Source organism: Staurois parvus, unplaced genomic scaffold (genome assembly GCF_062004578.1).
Source record: "Staurois parvus isolate SC_StPar_1 unplaced genomic scaffold, SC_StPar_1.0 ptg000696l, whole genome shotgun sequence".
NCBI classification, from domain to species: Eukaryota; Metazoa; Chordata; class Amphibia; order Anura; family Ranidae; genus Staurois; species Staurois parvus.
In genome coordinates, this window is record NW_028318492.1 from 5,185,713 (window position 1) to 5,206,793 (window position 21,081).

Consider the following 21,081-nt stretch of genomic DNA (forward strand, 5'->3'; position numbering starts at 1 on the left):
CCCTTAGGTTCCACAAAGAGTATAACAAACTTGCTTTACTGCATATAGACTGATTTTACTGTTGTGGGTTTAGTAACACTGATGACAACTAAACAGAAAACAGCTCAAGGGCTGTTTACTGACTACAAGTGTGCAAGTGTGGTAAATGCGTGTTGCCTGGCTGTGCAAGCGTAGGGGGACCCAAAACAAATCCAGCAGCCCTCAAGAGGGGAAATGGAGAAGGCTGAGAGCAATAGAGGGGACTTTTCTACATACGAATCTATACGTGAATAGAATGTATGGTAGAACCAGAGGCTAGTGTCAGTGTCACCATAATGTGTTGGTCTGTGGTGAATGTCTGCGTATCAAGCTGCAGACAGTGTGCTCCCTGTGGAGAGCCTACTGTGTCTGTCATCCGTTCAGCACTTGTTGCTGCTCCCAGCCCTAGCAGTGTACGGAGCCTAAGCAGTGACCTGCGTAAAGGTGTGGGCGGGGCCCTAGCAGTGTACGGAGCCTAAGCAGTGCCCGGTGTGTAAAGGTGTGGGCGGGGCCCTAGCAGTGTACGGAGCCTAAGCAGTGCCAGGTGCATAGGTGTGGACGGGGCCCTAACAGTTTACAGAACATAAGCAGTGCCAGGTGCATAGGTGTGGACGGGGCCCTCACAGTTTACAGAACATAAGCAGTGCCAGGTGCATAGGTGTGGACGGGGCCCTCACAGTTTACAGAACATAAGCAGTGCCAGGTGCATAGGTGTGGACGGGGCCCTCACAGTTTACAGAACATAAGCAGTGCCAGGTGCATAGGTGTGGACGGGGCTCTAGCCGTGTACGGATCCTAAGCAATGCCCGGTGTATAGGTGTGGGCGGGGCCGTGCCCCCTCCTCCGCCCCTCCCTCTGCCCCGATCCCCCGCCCTCTCTGGTCTCACGCCTTGCTCCAGGCTCACACTCATGCGGAGAGCAGGCTCCTCCATCGTCTATGACTAACCCTAATCAGGGCTCCTCCTGGAGGATACAGTACTGGAAGAAGAGGACCGGAGACAAGGCTGCCTGTGGATTGCCATGATGTGGCAGCAAGGTGTGTTGGTGGTGTCACGTCTGTGGGTCTAATAGGAGAGAAGTCGCCTTCTTCCCCGGACTCAGCACACGGCTACCATGTTCGGAGACTCGGTGTTCTGTGAGCGCAGGCTCTGCTATGCGGTAAGTCCCCCGGCTCTTCTATACGGTCACCACACGCCATTCATTGGAAGCCAGGGGAGAGTTGGAGGGGATGTGAAACTTAGCAGACAGAACCGCCGCTGTCCTTTTTAGGAAGAGGAGGCTCAGCGGGTGCTGCTGGGGGTCGCCGCTATGTACTAACGTGCGAGCCGCCCTCAGGTGTAGCCTACGATGTAGAATGATGGAGGTCACCTACTGTGCCCGATATAGTAGAGGGGGATTTATAGCCATGTCTATGCACAAGAATGCACAGGGGGATCCCTCTGCCTTTTTATCCTTTCTGCCTTTTTATTCTATGTACTAAGCAGAGAGCGTCAGTTGTAGCCTAGGCTCATCAGGATGTAGGTATGCTGATAGACACCATCTACTGTACCTATAGCAGAGGGGGATTTATAGCCATGTCTGTGCACATGATTTCACAGTGGAATCTATTTGCCTTTTTATGCTATGTACTAAGCAGAGAGCCTCAGTTGTAGCCTAGGCTCATCAGGATGTATGCATACTGATAGACACCGTCTACTGAACCTATAGCAGAGGGGGATTTATAGCCATGTCTATGCACAAGAATGCACAGGGAGATCCCTCTGTCTTTTTATCCTGTCTTTCTGCCTTTTTGTATGCTATGTACTAATAAGTGAATGTCAGCTGTAGCCTAGGCTCATCAAGATGTATGTATGCTGATAGACACTTACAGCTGTGCCTATAGTAGAGGGGGATTTAGCCACATCTATGCTCGAGAATGCACAAGGTGAGGTTAGGGGTATTCCTCTGTCTTGTTGTACTGTCTTTCTGCCTTTTTATGATATATGCGAAGCATAGAGCATCAGTTGTAGCCTAGGCTCATCAAGATGCAGGTAGAATGATAGACACAATCTGCTGTGCCTATATTAGAGGGGGATTTATAGCCAGGTCAATGCTCAAGAATGCACAAGATGATGTTAGGGGGGATTCCCCTGTCTTTTTGTACTATGGATTTCTACTTTTTGTGCTATGTACTAAGTAGCTACTGTCAGTTGTAGCCTAGGCTCAGCACAATGTATGTATATTGATATACACCATCTGCTGTGCCTATAGTGTGTGTGTGTGTGTGTGTGTGTGTGGGGGGGGGGGTTATAGCCATGTCTAGGCTCAAGAATGTGCAGGGGGATCCCTCTGGCATTTTATCCTGTCTTTCTGCCTTTTTATGCTATGTACTAAGCAGAGAGCCTCAGTTGTAGCCTAAGCTGTCAAGATGTATGCATACTGATAGACACCATCTGCTGTACCTATAGTAGAGGGGGATTTAGTTATGTCTTTGCTCAGGAATGTACAGGGGGATCTCTCTGCTTTTTTGCATAGTCTTTCTGCCTTTTTATGCTATGTATTAAGCTCATCAAGATGCAGGTAGAACGATAGACACAATCTGCTGTGCCCATAGTAGAGGGGGGTTTATAGCCAGGGCAATGCTCAAGAATGCACAAGATGATGTTAGGGGGGTTCCCCTGTCTTTTTATACTATGGCTCTCTGCTTTTCTGTGCTGTGTACTAAGTAGTTACTTTCAGTTGTAGCCTAGGCTCAGTACAGTGTATGTAGAATGATAGACACCATCTATGGTACCTATAGAAGAGGGTGCTTTATAGCCATATCTAGGCTCAAGAATGCACTGGGTACTGTTACAGAGAATTCTGCTGCCTTTTTATGCTATGTCCTTCTACCTTTTTGTGCCATGTACTGTGTAGCTAGTCAGTTGTAGCCTAGGCTCAGCACAATGTATGTAGAATAATAGATGTATGTATCTGCTGTGCCTATAGTAAAGGGGGGTTTATAGCCATGTTTATGCTCAGGAATGTACAGGGAGAGTCCACTGCCTTTTTGTACTGTCTTTTTGCCTTTTTATGCAATGTACTAAGCAGAGAGCTTCATTTGTGCCTAGGCTCATCTTAAATGCATGTAGAATGATAGACACCATCTACAGTGCCTATAGCAGAGGGTGATTTATACCCATGTCTAGGCTCAAGAATGTACAGGGGGATTCCTCTGCCTTTTTGTACTGTCTTTTTGCCTTTTTATGTTATGTACTAAGCAGAGAACATCAATTGTAGCCTAGGCTCATCAATATGTGTGTAGAATGATAGACACCACCTGCTGTGCCTACAGCAGAGGGTAATTTATAGCTATGTTAATGCTGAAGAATGCACAGGATGATGTTAGGGGGGGTTATCTGTCTTCTTATACTATGTCTTTCTGCTTTTTTCTGTGCTATGTACTAAATAGTTACTTTCAGTTGTAGCCTAGGCTCAGCACAATGTATGTATAATGATAGACACCATCTATGGTACCTATAGCAGAGGGTGATTTATAGCCATATCTAGGCTCAAGAATGCACTGGGTACTGTTACGGAGAATTCCGTTGCCTTTTTATGCTATGTCCTTCTGCCTTTTTGTGCCATGTACTATGTAGCTAGTCAGTTGTAGCCTAGGCTCAGCACAATGTATTTAGAATCATAGATGTATGTATGTATGGTAATAGACACCATCTGCTGTGCCTATAGTAGAGGGGGTTTGTAGCCATGTCTATTCTTAAGAGTGTACAGGGGGATTCCTCTGCCTTTTTGTACTGTCTTTTGCCTTTTTATGCTATGTACTAAGCAGAGAGCATCATTTGTAGCCTAGGCTCTTCTAAATGCATGTAGAATGATATACACCATATACAGTGCCTATAGCAGGGGGTGATTTATAGCCATGTCTAGGCTCAAGAATGTACAGGGGGATTCCTTTGTCTTTTTGTACTGTTTTTCTGCCTTTTTATGCTATGTACTAAGCAGAGAGTGTCAATTGTAGCCTAGGCTCTTTCAGATGCATGTAGAACGATAGACACCAGCTACTGTGCCTATAGCAGAGCTGTATATAGGCACTGGGTGCTGTTGGGGGGAATTCATCTGCCTTTTTGTACTTTGTACTAAGTAGCTAATATAAGTTGTAGCCTAGGCTCAACACAATGTATGTAGAATGATAGACACCATCTACCGTGCAAGCAGTAGAGGGTGGTTTATAGCCATGTCTGTACTCATGAATGCACTGCGTTTTGTAAGGTAGGAAGTCCTCTACCTTTTTGTATGGTCTTTCTGCATTTTTGTGCTATATACTAAGTAGGTAATATCTGTTGTAGTCTAGGCTCAGATCAATGTATGCAGAATGGGAGACACCCATCTACTGTGCCTTTACTTGATCAGGATTTATAGTCATGTCTTTGCTCAAGAATGCGTGGGGGTGATGTCAGGGAGGATGCCTTGTTGTACTATGTACTAAATAGAGCATGTCAGTTACAGCCTAGGCTCAGCAGGATGTATGTAGAATGATAAACATCATCTGCCATGCCTGTGGTAGAAGGTGATTTATAGCCATGTCTGTGCTCAAGAACGCACAGAGGTGATGTCAGGGGCACCCCCCTGCCTTTTTGTACTGTCTTTCTGCTCTTTTGTGCTATGTAATAACAGCCTAGGTGTATGTAGAAAGATGGACACACTCTCCTGTGTCTATAGTAGAGGGCAGCAGGAGATTTATTGCCATGTCTGAGCTCCAGAATGCTCAGAGTGATGTCAGGGGGGGATTCTTCGGCCTTCGGATTTGAAGGTGCAGCACGCTGCTGACATGCTGCATGTGGCACTAAGATTGTGAAAGACTTAATTTGGGGTTTTGTTGTTTATATGGCAACCAGCAGTGAGAAATGTTCTAGGTAAAAGTTCAACACCCTATGATATAATCAGACATCTGGATGGTGTCCCTTCTCTATAGAATATTCTGAATATCACACTAAAGCTGGCCATGCATGGCTTGCTGTCTCTTAGGCTCAGCTAGAGAAATTGACCGATTCCTCTATAAACACTAAACATTATGACCAAGTATTGTATTCAGCAGTCACTTCTCCCAAATACCCAGACAGTGTGTCTGATTGGATCCATGCACTGTTTAGATGAAAAACATTCAATCAGCTCCTTTGGCAAAACGTTGATCAAAAGATCAGAGGGGAAGGGGGTGCTGACAGGGCCATCTACAGCTCTAAATTTGGCCACCTTAAAGTGTATTTCCACTTTTTGCACCACGACTGGCATGACTCTTACTTTATTCATGTTATATGTCCCATTCACATACCACAACTTTAAAATAAATATTTAAAAATAGCACCCTTACCTTTTCTAGATGCTTTGTTCTAAAAACTTCAGAGCTGAAAAATCCTGTTTAGTCCTCTTTTCTAATGAGGGGGCTGTGGAGCTGTGTTTGCCATAATTAACCCTGTCTGTACTGCACTCTCATTATCAGTTGTAAACTAGATTTGAACACTATCTATCCCAACAAAGGGTTAAAGATTTAGAAACTGGGTTTCTTTATTGTATATCATTGAGAGGGAGCTCATCCTGTCCTAAGACTTTCTTCTGGGATAGGCTCACACTGAACAGAAATGCTTGCAGTCAGCCATAACACCTTCTATATCTAAACGATAAAAAACATCTAAACATTTAAAAGATAAGTATTTTTTTAAACTTTTTTTAGGTATGTTGTGTGAATGGGGACACATAACATAGAGTGTTTTTTTTTTTTTTTTCACATTTGACCGCACTTGTTTTAATACACTTTAAAGAGGAGTTCCAGGCTCCCCCCAAAAAGTAAAAGTCAGCAGCTACAAATACTGTAGCTGTTGACTTTTAATATAAGGATACTTGCCTGTCCAGGGGTCGAGTGCCATCCTAATCCAGGCTAGTTCTTCACTAGCCTCTGGGTTCTTTGCGTCTGCATTGCAAGTAAGGGAAACCGAAAGTGAAGCCTTATGGGTTTACTACTATGCATGCATGAGTTGCGCTGCGCCTTGTGATTGGTCCAATAGTCTTCTGGGACCTGTGACATGTCCCAGAAGACTGCGGGGGGGGGGAGGAGAGGGGCTGAACTTCCCTCTCCGCGAAGAACCGGAAGTGGGAGCGGATACCTGTCAAAACCAGATTCCTGCCCCACCTCCCTCTCCCCCCCAAAAAAGTGCCAAATGTGGCAGTGGAGGGTGCAAACAGGCATTTCCCTTTTGGGTGGAGCTCCGCTTTAAGCAATGCTAGCATTCCCTCCTGAGTCATTATATTTCAATAGTATTACTGTGCTGTTCAGTATTATGGCATTTGGACTGTTGACTTATCCTTAGTGCCTTCAGAATAAGAACATTATGGTGGCCATATACATAACGTGTCAATCATAGGATTCTTTGCACGATCTGACAAAATAATCAAATCAATAATTTTTCTGTTGTCAAGTATCATTTATCAATTTTGAGCAAAACCAATTGATTTCAAAAAAATTATTCAGATTGGTCTGAAGGTAAAATCTGATCATAGCAATGTAGATAGATCGACATGGCCATTAAAAGTGTTCATAGATGCATCAGTTTTCCATACAGTTGGATAATCCATTGTTGTATTGGCAAAAAAAAATCATAAACATGGCGATTACGCAATTTAACATACACAGACTACAATGTTCTGCCCTTCCGATCATATTTTATACTTGAAATTGATTGAAAGTTATAAAACAAGAGGTGGCATCGATTTACCATATGATTAGATAACCAGCTGATTTATTGGTAGAAACATTGCATTCCTCACAACATACCAGATCAAAAATGAAAAAAGGAAAAAATAAATAATTTGTACTGATCATTTGATAGACCATACACACATCGATATAGATATTTAAGACAATCATACTTCCTGTCACAACCTATTGGACTAATTTCAATGTGATCGATCCCCTTATGTGGTAATTGTCAGAAGCGATCCTAATGTCTGAATCTTTGAAAAATCATGTGGTTCTAATAGTACAGTGGTGGGCAACCTTTTTTTTCAACTGAGCCAAATCTCGCCAAAACCACGATTGAAATTTATTTTGAGAGCCACATTTTTAAAACTGAAAATACATAGGATGGTACACTGTTTTTAGTTTCAATAAGTTTTTATAGTAATTCATCCCCCATATAGTAATTCATCCCCCATAGTAATTCATCCCCCATATAGTAATTCATCCCCCCTATAGTAATTCATCCCCCATATTAATTCATCCCCCATAGTAATTCATCCCCCATAGTAATTCATCCCCCATATAGTAATTCATCCCCCATATAGTAATTCATCCCCCATATAGTAATTCATCCCCCATAGTAATTCCTCCCCCATATAGTAATTCATCCCCCATAGTAATTCATCCCCCATAGTAATTCCTCCCCCATATAGTAATTCATCCCCCATAGTAATACATCCCCCATATAGTAATTCATCCCCCATATAGTAATGCATCCCCCATAGTAATTCATCCCCCATATAGTAATTCATCCCCCATAGTAATTCATCCCCCATATTAATTCATCCCTCATATAGTAGCAGTAAGTAAGTAGCAAGTAGTAAGTCAAGTCCCTCCTGTGTCAATTCACTTACCTTTGCTCCGCGCGTTCCTCTCGCCGTGTTCCCGCGCCGTTCAGGTCTTCAGGGTGGACTGTGAGAGGAGCCTAGCTCCCCTCACGTTCGTCACGCTGCCCCGCCTACACACATCCTGACAGCCAATCACTAGCTATCAGGATGTGAGTGGCAGCGAGACTGGCCAATCATTGCTGGGCTAGCTGCAGAGTCCTCGGCCACCCGAGAGGAGGGAGGGGAGGGGAGCGGCCGCCCGAGAGGAGGGAGAGGAGGGAGGGGAGGGGAGGAGAGCGAGCGCCCGGCACACAGAAGAGCCGCATTAAAATGTGTAAAGAGCCGCATGTGGCTCGCGAGCCGCGGCTTGCCGACCACTGTAATAGTACATTTAGGGTGCATCAAATGATTTGGATTGGTACCAAACTTTTTTGGTCAGACTGCATAGACCACTTGGTCTTTTTTCTGCCTTCACTCCTCTGTTTCTTATTTTGGTATCCATAAGCTTGTTTATACATATGGTTTATTCATATGTTTACAAAATAACAACTTGTTGGCTGTAGTTTAAAAAAGTGTATAAAATTGCAGCAGAATAAAATATCCTGAATGTTATCTCTGGGGTTATCCATACATTGCTGTACGTTGGAATGCTGCAGATAAAAATCTTTTTTTTTTCTTCTAAACTAACCAGGCACAACGTGCCTGTGCCCATGCATTTGTTTTTAGAGAACATGAAACAAACTATAGCTGCCTTGCTTTATTTTGAAGTTGATTTTGTGCCTGGAATATAGAAAACCACTTCCTTCTCTTACAATGCATACGCACAGCCATTTCCTTTTCAGCGAACACAGTCAAATCCGCTGCAATGTATATCACAAATGTGCTTTAGGTCAAAGCCTAGGCAAATAGCTAAACACAGCTGCTAGATATATACATGTGTTTATATGTATGTGTATATATATACATAGATATATATATGGTTTTTTGCCTCCTTGGACACACTTTTGGCCAGGGATGAAGGGTACAGTTGAGCTGGTTTTACAAGCCCCCCTTTACCCAGCTCAGAGGGAGGGGGGTGCAAACGTGCTTTTTCACAGCCACTGCAAAAATTAGGCCCCCTGTTGCATTTGGCAGGCAGTACCGCAGCCAAATCTGACCCATTGAAGTGAATGACACCACACCACAAACGCCCCTCAAGCTCGTGCAATGCAGGTGATTGTGGCACTGTGGTGCTGGCTTTTCAGGGTTAAAAACAGGCCATGAGGAGGCAACTTATCTCCTGGTGCAAGTGTGGATGAGCCCTTATGCTACAACGGTTTCAAATCAGATTACGTTACAGCAGTTACTGCTTTTGTAAAAAAAACAGGCACATTTTTGTTCTAATAAATTGTAGAAGATGCCACTTGTCTTTCTGTATATATGTATATATATATATATATATATATATATATATCATGTACCTCTGTTTAGGCCGTTTTCTAATTTATACACCCCTTTCATACTGCATAGCTATTAAAGCAACATTGCTATTTCCTGTTTGATTTTTTCAATACCTGCTTGCTTACTGTACTGTGTAATGATGTATTTCAGCTGTAGATATATGCCTAAAATTCCTTTTTAATGATAGGGTTAACCAATTGTTATATTTGTATTATTGCTAGCAGCACTGCAGCAATAAAGGTTTCTATAGAAATTAAAAAAAAATGTCAACCTTGTTTAATAGACAAATTGCAATCATCCTTGCCAAAGGTCTCCCTTGATTTTTCTTTGTTATGACACCTCTAAACCGATAATTGATCTGTGATTGGCTGTAATGAATAACTGCACTTTGCTCATCATCACTGCATTTTTGCATTGCTTCCTTAAATACCGCTTCTTTATAAACATGGACTGAAGTTTTGTGAATGTTGGAGCTTTTGTCAGTATAGTGCGGTCATTTAATATCAGCTGGTTAATCATCTCCAGGAACGTGTTTAGGTTAGCTGCTGTAGATACAATAGGCAAGTCGAGAATGACAAGGGTGTAATTGGTGCACACACTTCCACATGCCTAGAAAAAAAATTCTTTCTACCCCAAGAATTTTGCTTTCAACGATGGCATTTAAGCATGCCCCACAGGCACTCAACCTCTTCATTGCTTATGTACAAGTAGATCACAGCAGTTTTTTCCAGGTACTGAGATGTCTTTTAGTTTTTTTGGATGCAATCCCTAACAGATACATGGTTTTATTTGTGGATTAGGCAGAGCACTTGACAGCCAAATGTTGTTTTATAAACACCATCAATATGACACTAATGTAGTATGTCAGACAGGAACATTTTGGATAGGGAAAAAAGACTGCAAAAAAAAAAATAAAAATAAAATAAAAGAGACAAGATACTATGCAATATACAGTATATTGATTACTTGAGTTGATCAATCAACAGTAAGGGGCAATTCACAATATTACAGTATGATAAAAAACACATTTTACCTTACGCTACCTCAATATTGACAAAACGGAGCTACCCCAACACACCTAGCCAGAATATCGCAACATATGTGGGTTTTAATGCACCATAGAGCACAGATGTAAACCATTTGTGCACTGTAGGAAACTACATTAAAAAAAGGGTTGCAAGTATATTAAAACCTATGTTGGCGTGCATTGACTACCATGTTAAAATGAATGGGCTGCTCTACCTCAGCGTATGTTAAAGCCTAACTCTAGGGAAAGTAAAAGTCTCCCCTTGAAGTAGGTTTGTCCCCACACTGCAGTGGTTAAATTCTCACTTAGGCCTAGGGCAGTGGTCTGCAAACTGTGGCCCATGTGCCTTTGCTTTCCTTTATTTGACCATTGGGGCACTATTAGTCCCACTGATACGAGACACTATTCTGCCCAGTGACACCAACAACAGGGCATAATTCTTGACACCGTTTTCAACAATGGGGCACTATTACTCCCAATGACACCAACGATGGGGCACTATTTAAGACATTGTTTGCTATCACTAAGGCCAGGAAAATTTCTACTCCCACCTCCTACAGTCCACCTTCCCTAAAGTCTTAAGAACAGCAAACTGGTCCTTTGTTTAGAAGGTTTGGAGACTCCTGTTCTAGAGGGGATGGGAAAATCAGTTTTACTTACCTGATTTCACTTCCCTTGGCAGGCAGTGCTCCTCTATGCTCCAGCAGTTGGAATGTCCCTCAGCATCCTTGCATACCATCTAGGGCTGTGGACCCCGCATCAGTTTTGATGGAATCAGAGGACCAGTGAGCACCTTGACATAGGGGATAAAAGGCTGGAGGGACTGGTCTAGCAGTGCAGAGGAGCCTGTAGGAGTGGAAGATTCAGTTAGAAAAACTGCTTTTCACAGACCCCTAAAGCTAAGCAAGCATTTAATCCTTTTAGTGTATGAGCAGCCCCACTGTAAGGGAGGATGTTCACCTATTTTGGAATTTAGCTTTAACACACAAGAGATAATGAATTGCAACAATGGGATTATGGCCTGAGAAGATCTCTGGTTGAGATAAACATAAGTTTATCTTCAGTCAAGAATGTTGAAAAAAAGTGCAGACTTGATGGACCTCCTGGCCTTTTTCTACGTAAGTGTTCTATGTATCTATATTGTAGATTAGACCACTTGGAAAGAAGACAACCAGTCTTACCATTCAGTTTTGTTAAAAGCCATTGCTCTGATTCTTCATCATAGTTCATAGTACCAAGTTATTGTTTTTCTTGTGAAATCTAATGACATCTTTTGCTGGATTCTTCTCCTGTAGTTTTGAGTGTTTGCTCTTATTTGGACTATAATATTTAATCTGGGTGCTTGGTGCACACATTTTCACATTATTTATTTATGTATATTCATGTTGCAGATCATCACTAGATTAAGTGCATCACAAATTTTTGCACTGTTTGTCTGCATTAGCGCAACACTTTTGTACAAATGTATTGGTAATAGGTATCAAAGTACAGTGTTAGCAGCTTTGGAGGTTGGTTATTCCAATCACAGATTCGTTTATACACATACACTCACCGGCCACTTTATTAGGTACACCTGTTCAATTGCTTTGTAATCACATGGCAGCAGCTCAATGCATTTAGGCATCTAGATGCGATGAAGACTACTTGCTGAAGTTCAAACCGAGAATCAGAATGGGAAAGGAAGGAAGGGGATTTAAGTGACTTTGAAAGTGGCATGGTTGTTGGTGCCAGGTAGGCTGGTCTGAGTATTTCAAAAACTACTGATCTACTGGGATTTTCATGCACAACCATCTCTAGAGTTTACAGAGAATGGTCTGAAAAAGAGAAAATATCCAATGAGTGGCAGTTGTGTGGACGAAAATGCCTTGTTGATGTCAGAAGTCAGAGGAGAATGGGCAGACTGGTTGCTGTGGCATTCGGATGGTAGGGTCATTATTTGGCATAAACAACATGTAAGCAGGATCCATACTGCCTTGTATCAACGGTGCAGGTTGGTGGTGTAATGGTGTGGGGGATATTTTCTTTGCATTAGCAAGGTGTACCTAATAAAGTGGCCGGTGAGTGTATATTGGTATTTTTTTTCTTGTGACTTCTAAATAGCAGGAGCCAATAAACATTGCAGGATGCCCTCCCACATGCAGGCAACAAGCATGGTTCAACTAGTCTAGAATGCTGTAACTTCATTATAGAAATGGTCACTGATGAACATTGCTCATTTTGGTACCTAATTAATCATAGTGCTAGATAATTACGCAGATCAGACCTTCAGTTCTCAGAATGTTACAGGAAATTAACCTAGAAACCTAAACAGACAGTGTGGTGCATGTGTCCGCTGTCATACGCACACATCATTCTGTTTACAGGAGCATACTCTTAAGTAATAAACGTTTCAAATAACTCTCCAATTAGTGACATTAGAGTAACTTTGTACTGGGTTGCAACTTAGACTTAGTAGTATGGTAGCGACATTTTGTAGTATGGTAGCATGCACTATAGGATGCCTGTGTTTACCTAACTAACACTTCTCTACCACCCAATCTGCCTGCTGTGTGTATCAGCGAGCTTCCAAATGTAAATTAAAATTTCTCCTGCATCTAAGCATCCAATTGCCAGGCCCAAGTGCTCTTACGTGGGGGAGTGTGGTTAGATTTCCGTAGCTGTTGTCTTTACACCTCTATCTATAGGACAGCAGAGTGGCTGTAGAGGGTTCAAACCTTGGCTGGTTGAGCAGGGACCAGCCAAAAATCAAACCATCTATAGGCAGGCTGATTGTAGCCATGTTTGTCCATAGATTGACTTCCTGCACCCCTATGTCAGGAGAACACAATAGCTCCATGGGAGAGATTCCCCCATCAACACTGATAGTGGGGGAATTGAGCAATTTTGTTTCTGCAACCCTTGGTTGCAGGAAAGAAAATTGCATCATCTATGGCCTGCCTTAGTGGTGAGCACTTCTGCAAAGCAGCACTAGAGTCCTCAATTTGAATGCGAACCAGGACTCTACCTGCATGAATTTTGCATGTTCTCCTTGTGCTTGTGATGGCTCCCTGAGTCATTCCAAGTGCTTCAGTTTCTTCCCACACTCCAAAAACATGCTGGTAGGTTAATTAGTGCCTGTATAAATTTGTCCTAATATTATTATTATCATTATTATTATACAGGATTTATATAGCACCAACAGTTTGCGCAGCACTTTACAAAATGAAGGTAGACATTACAGTTACAATACAATTTGGTATAAGAGGAAACAGGGCCCTGCTCATTAGACCTTACAATCCAGGAGTAAATATATATGCATGTGAGGTAGTGACCTTGACAGCGGGTACTGATGTGCTAAATAAATACCTGAAAATTTGGGGTAGAATGTGGAAGGGTTAGACCCTGGGTTTTTAGTGCTGCTTTATTGGGTGCCAGCTGAAGAGAATCACCTCTCTATTTATCTTGGTAACAGTTGTCAATGAGACAAAAAGTAAGGGAAGATCATACATTATAGAGTTTTCATAAGATCAAGAGGTGGAGGAAAGTGTTTCACTGGAGACAGGTTCCTTTTGACAATAACCTAATATGGGAATTCTCCTCACTTTCGAGAGATTTCCTCTTAATTCCTGTGGTGTCTTCAAAACAGGAAGTGCAGGGAAATCTCACCAGCAGAAAACAGCAAAAATAACCAGAAGTAGTGTCCCCATGGGAAGATAAATAGACAAATAGAGTGAATCTGTCTAACAGAGACACAGACACCAATAAAAATCTGACAGGTGTCCTAATTCATTTCCAATCTATGCAAAACTAAAAAAAAAAGTTTTGTCCTTAGTTATACTTTAAAATTAAAAATATAATACATCAATGTATTACTTGTTTCTCTGTTTTATGGGTCATACCTCATGTTTTACTATTAACAGTTAAACTATGTTAGTTAAAAAAGAGAAAGAAAAAGGAAAACATGTCTGGTGAATTCCGTTTTTGATAATTACATGCTGTCATTTTTGATTGCCTAGTGGATTGAGCTATTGCAGATAATTTGTAGATAAGAACTTGAAAGACCTCTTGATTTGTTGCCCTTGTACTGTGACAGCTAAATGCTCCTGTTCATACAAAAACAGACATGTTCACATGCAGATTTTTCAGAAATAAATGAATTCGTGAGCTCTTGTCAGTGGATAAAAGCTGTCAGTGCACTCTGGGATGGAGCTTTCATATGACAGGCGGCTCTGGTCTCCTTTGTACTTTATCCATCTCACACATACTAGTTATCTGCAGCCCTGTCTTCTCTAATAAGGAAATATATAGACCTGCATAGGTGCTGGGACAATCTTACCATCTCATTCCAGGAGAAATATTATTTCAGCAAACAAGTTGTCGTGTAAATCTAGGAGAATGACCGGGATGACTTTACCAAGCGCACAGGCATGCTGCCTTCTCTGTGTTTGCTTTAGTTTTGTGGATACATGCAGAAATCTTCTGTAATTTTCAATACGTGACTTCACATAAATAATGGGTGGAACACTTTATTTACCTTTTTCCTTTATACTGCACATGTAATCCTAATGTTTACTTAGAAACCATGGAGTCATTTAAAAGTTTGTAGTATTAAGTACAATATGTGTGACCAAAACGTGTAGATCCATATTATACAAAGTGGCTGGAACGATATTTATTTATAATTAGTATATACCCAGAGATTATGGTGATGTTTATGTTTTAACAGGTATTTCAAAAGGAATATGGTAGTGCAGGGGTGGGCAATGAATTTCCCAAGGGGCCACATGAGAAACTGGAACTGTTGTGGACGGCTGAACCAAAGTTTAGTGTACAGTAAAACATATTTTGATTAGGGCCTCATGCACACTGAATGCTTTGGCCATCTCTCCTAGATGTCTGTAATCTAGGTAGCAGCGTGTTGGCAGAAAATGCTTGGCACTTGTAAACGCATGTAACGCATTTAAGCACATAAAGCACTTGAGCGCTAATTCATTTTATTGGCAAGAATAATAAATTATTCTGGCCATTTAAATAAAATAATGTTCAACCACAAAACGCGTGTAACATAATGCCAGTCTGGACGTGTTTAGATGTGTCAAGCTTTTATTTTAATGCTGCTGCTCCTGGACTTGCTAGGAGTGTCTCTAAACTCCTCTAAAGGCATATGTGTGCATATATGAGCATGGACACATATGTTAACATGTAGGGGTATTTAGAGGCAGAAAAAAAAAAAAAGATGCCCGATGCACCTAAGAACAGCATTAAAAACATCCAGTGTGCATGAGGCCTAAACTATCACCTTAAGGTGAACAACACTGGACTGGGAAAGTCCATAAGTACAATAATCTTTTCTAGCTATTAAAATGAATAAATCCTGAAGTGCTAAATGCGCCTAGCGTTTAGGCACGTTGAGATACGATAAGCAGCTTCAAGAGTTTTTTCTGCCAAAACTCTGCTGCTCCTGGGCTCACTGGCACTGGGGTTTTTTATTGCCTTTAAAAGCTCCTGCCACTAAATGCTGCTAAAAGCCTATGTGTGCAGAGGCAGGAAAAAACCTGATGCCCCTAGAAGCAACTATAAAAATATCCAGTGTGCATGAGTTCTTATAGGTACAACTGCTCATGAAATAGTGGGCACATTCATGATTATTAGAAGCAGTAGTGAAGAAATGTCCTCTGCTGATCTGTTGGTTACAATGTTGGTGTAGGACAAGCTGGTAAAAGCAGTGAAGGAGCTGACAGGTACAGGGGTTAAAATAAATTGGCATTCTGAATGCTAATGTGTGACAGGCTCAGAAAGATAAATGGCAGAACGGCCAACACTGTTATTGGAAGGACAGAGCCTGAGAATGGTGCAGTGGGAATTTATGCAGATCCTGAACTGGAGTGAAGAACAGGTGCACGGCTTCTGGGGTTTGCAGCAAGCCTCCTCACTGTACAAATCAGATATTCAGGCTCTCTCCTTCCAGTTCTTGCAGCTCTCAACACAGATCGCTGTTCAGAGAGAATTTATCATACCACAACCACATGCATTGCATTTGAATGGCCTGAAAGCTTGTACACATGGGCCAAATATTGGCCGATATCGGCGTATTCAACAGAAACCGGGCGACATTTGGCCAGCCAGTGTGTACAGCAGCCTGTTGGACAGAAGCTGGCCTACTGTCCGGCTTCTGTCGAATGGGCGTGCTGGAAAATGAGCAGCCACTCAGCATCTACTCAGCCAATGGCTGCAAATGCTGACCAATGTGTTCTGGATGGGGGGGGTCCCCCTGTCAGAACACAATAGCTCAGAGGGAGATTGCTGTACTAACATTGCTTAGTTAGTACAGTGAGCTCCTCATGAACTCCTCAGGTTTTGTCTGTTCAGGCTGCTGGGCTTTAAAGAAGCATTCAACATTTCAGGGCATTGGCTGGAGTTACACCAATTATTGCTTTATTCTCGACTGGCCAGTTGCACTTCCAGAACTGCTGGTGTTAATTGTGTAAATACCGTATAGCCTAAAATTATTGTCTTATTCCAAACTTGATACAGCTGTTTTAGTCTTTTTGGCTGGCTGTCATTGGTGCAATGTATTGAAACTGTAGCCTGATTTGTCACAATGCTCTGTACGATGCAGGATCATTTTATGCTAAAGGCATGAGGTACTGTCATCGTGGAAAGGGGCCAATTGCTTTGCTCTCTCTTGATATGGGAATACCATACACTAGTTATTCATCTAAATCCCTTCTTCTGTATTTAACTTTTTTTTTTTTTTAACATTCTTTATTTATAAGAAGCATTTTTTAAGAAATACAGAAAACAGTAAGATGAATGCCACTGAAATAAGCGTCGACCTAGATACAATCAAGATACATAATAAAGCAATTGTAACAGCAAAACAACATAGGATCAGTCAATAGGTCGAGAACCAGAACTACATGGGGAGCCTGTACAACTAAGCAAACGAGGTCGGCATCCTATCCACCTATACAGAAGAGGGAAGAGGAAGAAAAAACAAAACAAAAAAAACACACGGTAGAAGAGAATAAAGAAACAGAGTGAAAACAGAAGACAGCGAGATAAGGGTAGAGAAGGGACTTTAAGCCACTGAGTGTAGCAGGGACTCATAATCACTAGAACAGGTAAAGAGAGACCATTGAACCCACCACTGGCAAAACTTGTCTTCCTGTCCCCGAACTGTAGCCATGATACTTTCCATTGAGTGTGTTTCCTCAATCCTAATCAGTCACATGGAGATAGAAGGAGGAATCTCCTGTTTCCAGAGAGATGGAATGCAAGCATTAGCAGCATTGATCAGGTGTACCTGTCAGGGCTCCAGGGTATGACCAGAGGTATGTGAACTGACGCAGGGAAACGCAGGCTTCAGATATGTTATAAACAATATAATTTATTAATACTAACAATACGTAAATGCAGTGCAATACTAAAACATAACACAGTGCAAACAAACCAAACCACCCACAGATAACAATACATACAATGCAAGCGTCATCAGGCAGGCCGGGTCAATAACAATCGGGCAGGTAGGAACAGGAGGAGTAGGCAGAGAGTAGTCAGGTCACGAGCCGGGTACAGCAACTAACGGGCAGGTAGGTACAGGGGGTCAGGCAGAGAATGGTCGGGGTCACAAGCCAGGGATCAAACAGGAGAATTCAGCAGAGGTCCGGATCAGGCAGGGTCGGCAACGAATCAGTCAGACAGGAACAGGAACAGGAATGCAGGTAACAAGATACAGGGGCCCATAGAAAAACACACATCAAGGCACAGACTGCAGGTCTGGCCATCCCTTAAATACACCTGTGATCAGCCTCAGGTGTTTTGGCTGACTGCAGGGTTGAGTCTCTGATTGCTGAGAGCACCCGCTGGCCAGCCCTGGTACTGCAGCCCACAAGGCAGGTGAGTCCCACCATTACTGGCAAGTCCATTCCTGACAGTACCAATAATGAGTTCTTTTAACTTTTCCTGGAAAGGTCGTAATGCAGCAGTAGCTACCCAGCCGGGTCATCTCTCAGGTCAAAATCTGTCAAGCGCTTAGTAAGGTCTCTAACTTGTGACCAAAAAGTGGCTAGTTTTCTACAGGACCAAAATATATATAGGAACGAGCCGTCTCCCTCCTTACACCAGCAGATCTTTGCTGCCTCGAGGTAGATCAGGTGTAGAATGACCGGGACCTGATACCAACGTGTGAACAACTTGTATCCCAACTCCTGGAATTTGCTCAATAGAGAGGAGCGATGGACAAAATGCAAAATGCGGTCTCTGCTCAGTCGAGAAATTCCTACCCAGCTCCTCTTCCCACTTAAGAAGATACGGTGGCACAAAAGAGTCAGCTAGTTGACTGAGCAAATTGTAGGCCAACGAGATTGCATGGTAGGATCAGGGTTAACACAAAAATCCTCAAAAGGTGTATTAGGTTCCAGGTGTATCCCTCTATGGGTCAGGGAGGACAAGAAATGAACGAGTTACTGTAATCTCCAACTGTCCAAGGGTGGAACAAACATCCGCTGTATTTCCATCGGGGTTGTCATCTGCTGGCCAGCCATGAAATCCCGAATACTGGATGTGCCTCTAGAAAAGTGAGAAAAGAATCTCCCATCCGGGATCCCCGGTGGAAAACAAGGGTTACCCAATACAGGATATAAGCGGGAAATCGTAGTACGCACTAGCTGACCACCCTCACATCGTTTCATGACCCCTAGAGTAGCGCCTATCAAAGGGTTGGTTTTGACTGCTGGAAGTCTGTTAAGTTCCATAAACAGTAGACAGTGTAGAGGAACATCCGTGAAATACTGCTCCATCTCTATCCATGGTCTATGACCCCGGTCCCTACACCAGGCAAGGATCCTAGCAAAATGTACCGCAGAGAAATAACGAACTGGGTCTGGGAAGGCCATTCCTCCCTGGTTCTTAGGTAACGACAAGTAGGAGTGAGAAATACGTGGAGGAGATTTTGCCCAAATGAAACGCAAAAAGGCACCATGCACCTGCTTCAAAAATGATAGCGGGATCACTATTGGAAGTAGCTGGAAAAGATATAAAAGTCAGGGCATGATGTTCATTTTAAGTATTGCATTCCTACCCATCCAGGAGTGAGCAAAATCAGCCCATTTGCAAAGGTCTGCTGTGATAGCACTTAGGGCAGGGGGAAAGTTGGCCTTGAATATCTGATCTAGGGTGCGGGTAATCTTAACCCCTAAATAGGACAAAGAGGAGGAAGCTTCTTGAAAAGGGAAGGAGGCACAGATGGCTCGAAACTGAAACTCTGGCGTAGAGACATTCGGAATCTCTGATTTATGACTATTAATTTTGAAATTCGAGAGAGAACCATAGCGGTTCAGCTCTTCCAAAAGATTTGGCAGCGTGACATCAGTATTTAACTCTTTAAGCTGGCCATACACTGATCGTAATTTGGCTGGTTTGGAAGCACCCGGGTGAATTTTGATCAGCGTGTGCCTATCACTGTTCAACAAAAGTTGATCATTTGATTGACTTCTGTTGAACAGAGAAGTTGGAAAACCTTCTTGATTAGCAGCTGCAGACATTTGGCTACAACTCCTGATCGGTGTATTCTGACAACAGCAGGAGCCGCAGCCAAAATATAATGTCCCTGCGGTCGGGATTCCTCCATCCACCTTATTTGTGGAGGAATCTCTGCTGAATGGGAAAAAAGCTAAGAACATATGGCCAGCTTTATTCAGATAATGACAGTAAATCGCAGGGCTGTAACAGTTGTTCTTTTTATATTACCATATGATATATGTTTCAGGAATTTTAAGGATTCCTACAAAAGTGGAAATGTATGAAAGGGATATAAGGAAAGGCAGGTAGGCATGTCGTTGTGTCCTTTTCTCTGCCTCTGTGCACTTCCTAACATGTCTGCTTAAAAGATAACATATTTGATAAGAAGGAACTTTTCAACGTCTACATCTCAGCGATAACAGAACAAGGAAGTGACGGATTGTTCACATACCAAGCTATTAATCTGTTTTGGTGAAATTTATTTCTAAAAACAACAAAAGAAAAAAATAGTTTCTTCGTGTTTTTCTTTTCAGTCACATATGAGAGAAAATGGTTTACAGCGTTGTCAGTCTGCGGTTGTGCATCATTCAAGGATGTCTGCATGGAAGTGTAGGTGCAGATGCCACATCTCACAATGCTAAAGTATCCAGGCACATCTGAGAAAAAGAAATTAAAGAGATGCAAGGTTAGCGGAAGTACATGTAGTTAATGGGGCTCAAGTGATGAAAAATATTGAGTGGGATGGGAGAACATGAAACAAAAGGCAATCTATAAAGCATAAATACAAAAGGAAACGTGACTTTAGAAAACAGATGCTGAATCAATGCTGCAGAAGAGCTTGGCATGGTCCCAGGTGTTAAAGAAAAAGGATAATATATTTTCAGTGAGTACATATTTTGATCTGTTACAGAAATGTAGAAGAGTGATGTCAGAAAAAAGATCAAGTCGTTCATCGAGTCTGCCCAATTTTTTTTTTGTTAATTTGTACTTTTTTTTTTTTTTTGTTTCATTTTAACTTTTTTGTGTATGGGTTTATCCTAAGTATGTTTGAATCCACTTCAGGGAGTGCATTAAAGTGCTAGTAATATCACGTTTAAAAAATAAAAAAGCTGGTCCCCCTGCAGGTTTAAGTCATAATGTACTAGCATGGACTGAATACTAGCTCATTATGACAGACTTACTGCAAACAGAGCCCTCCAGCGCTGTGCTGTCACAGCTCCCCCTGGTCCTCTTTACCTGTTCTTCCTTCCGGGTTCTCTAACTTCGGTCACTTGAATGGCTGGTGATGTTACTTCTGCACATGCGCATGCGTGCCTCAAAGCACATTATCGCTGACACTAAGGGGGGACATTTATGGCAGAGGGGCCACTAGGGTCTCTTCTGTTATACAAACCCTGCCTGTCAGCGTTTTTTTATATTTTCACTTTAGTACCACTTTAAGGTAAAAACATTTTAACTTTAAGAGCACTTTATCTCTCTAGATCTGCAGACAGCCATGT

The 21,081-nt window shown here is 42.3% G+C and overlaps 1 protein-coding gene across 1 annotated transcript in view; it reads left to right on the plus strand.

Moving 5' to 3' along the window:
- Positions 1–907: 907 nt before the first annotated feature.
- Positions 908–21,081, plus strand: part of ARHGAP6 (Rho GTPase activating protein 6) — a 358,220-nt gene continuing 338,046 nt past the window's right edge. The window contains exon 1 of the mRNA XM_089653001.1: positions 908–1,176. Coding sequence (XP_089509127.1) covers positions 1,132–1,176 — 45 coding nt within the window. The 5' untranslated portion in view covers positions 908–1,131. The remainder of the gene's footprint in view (positions 1,177–21,081) is intronic.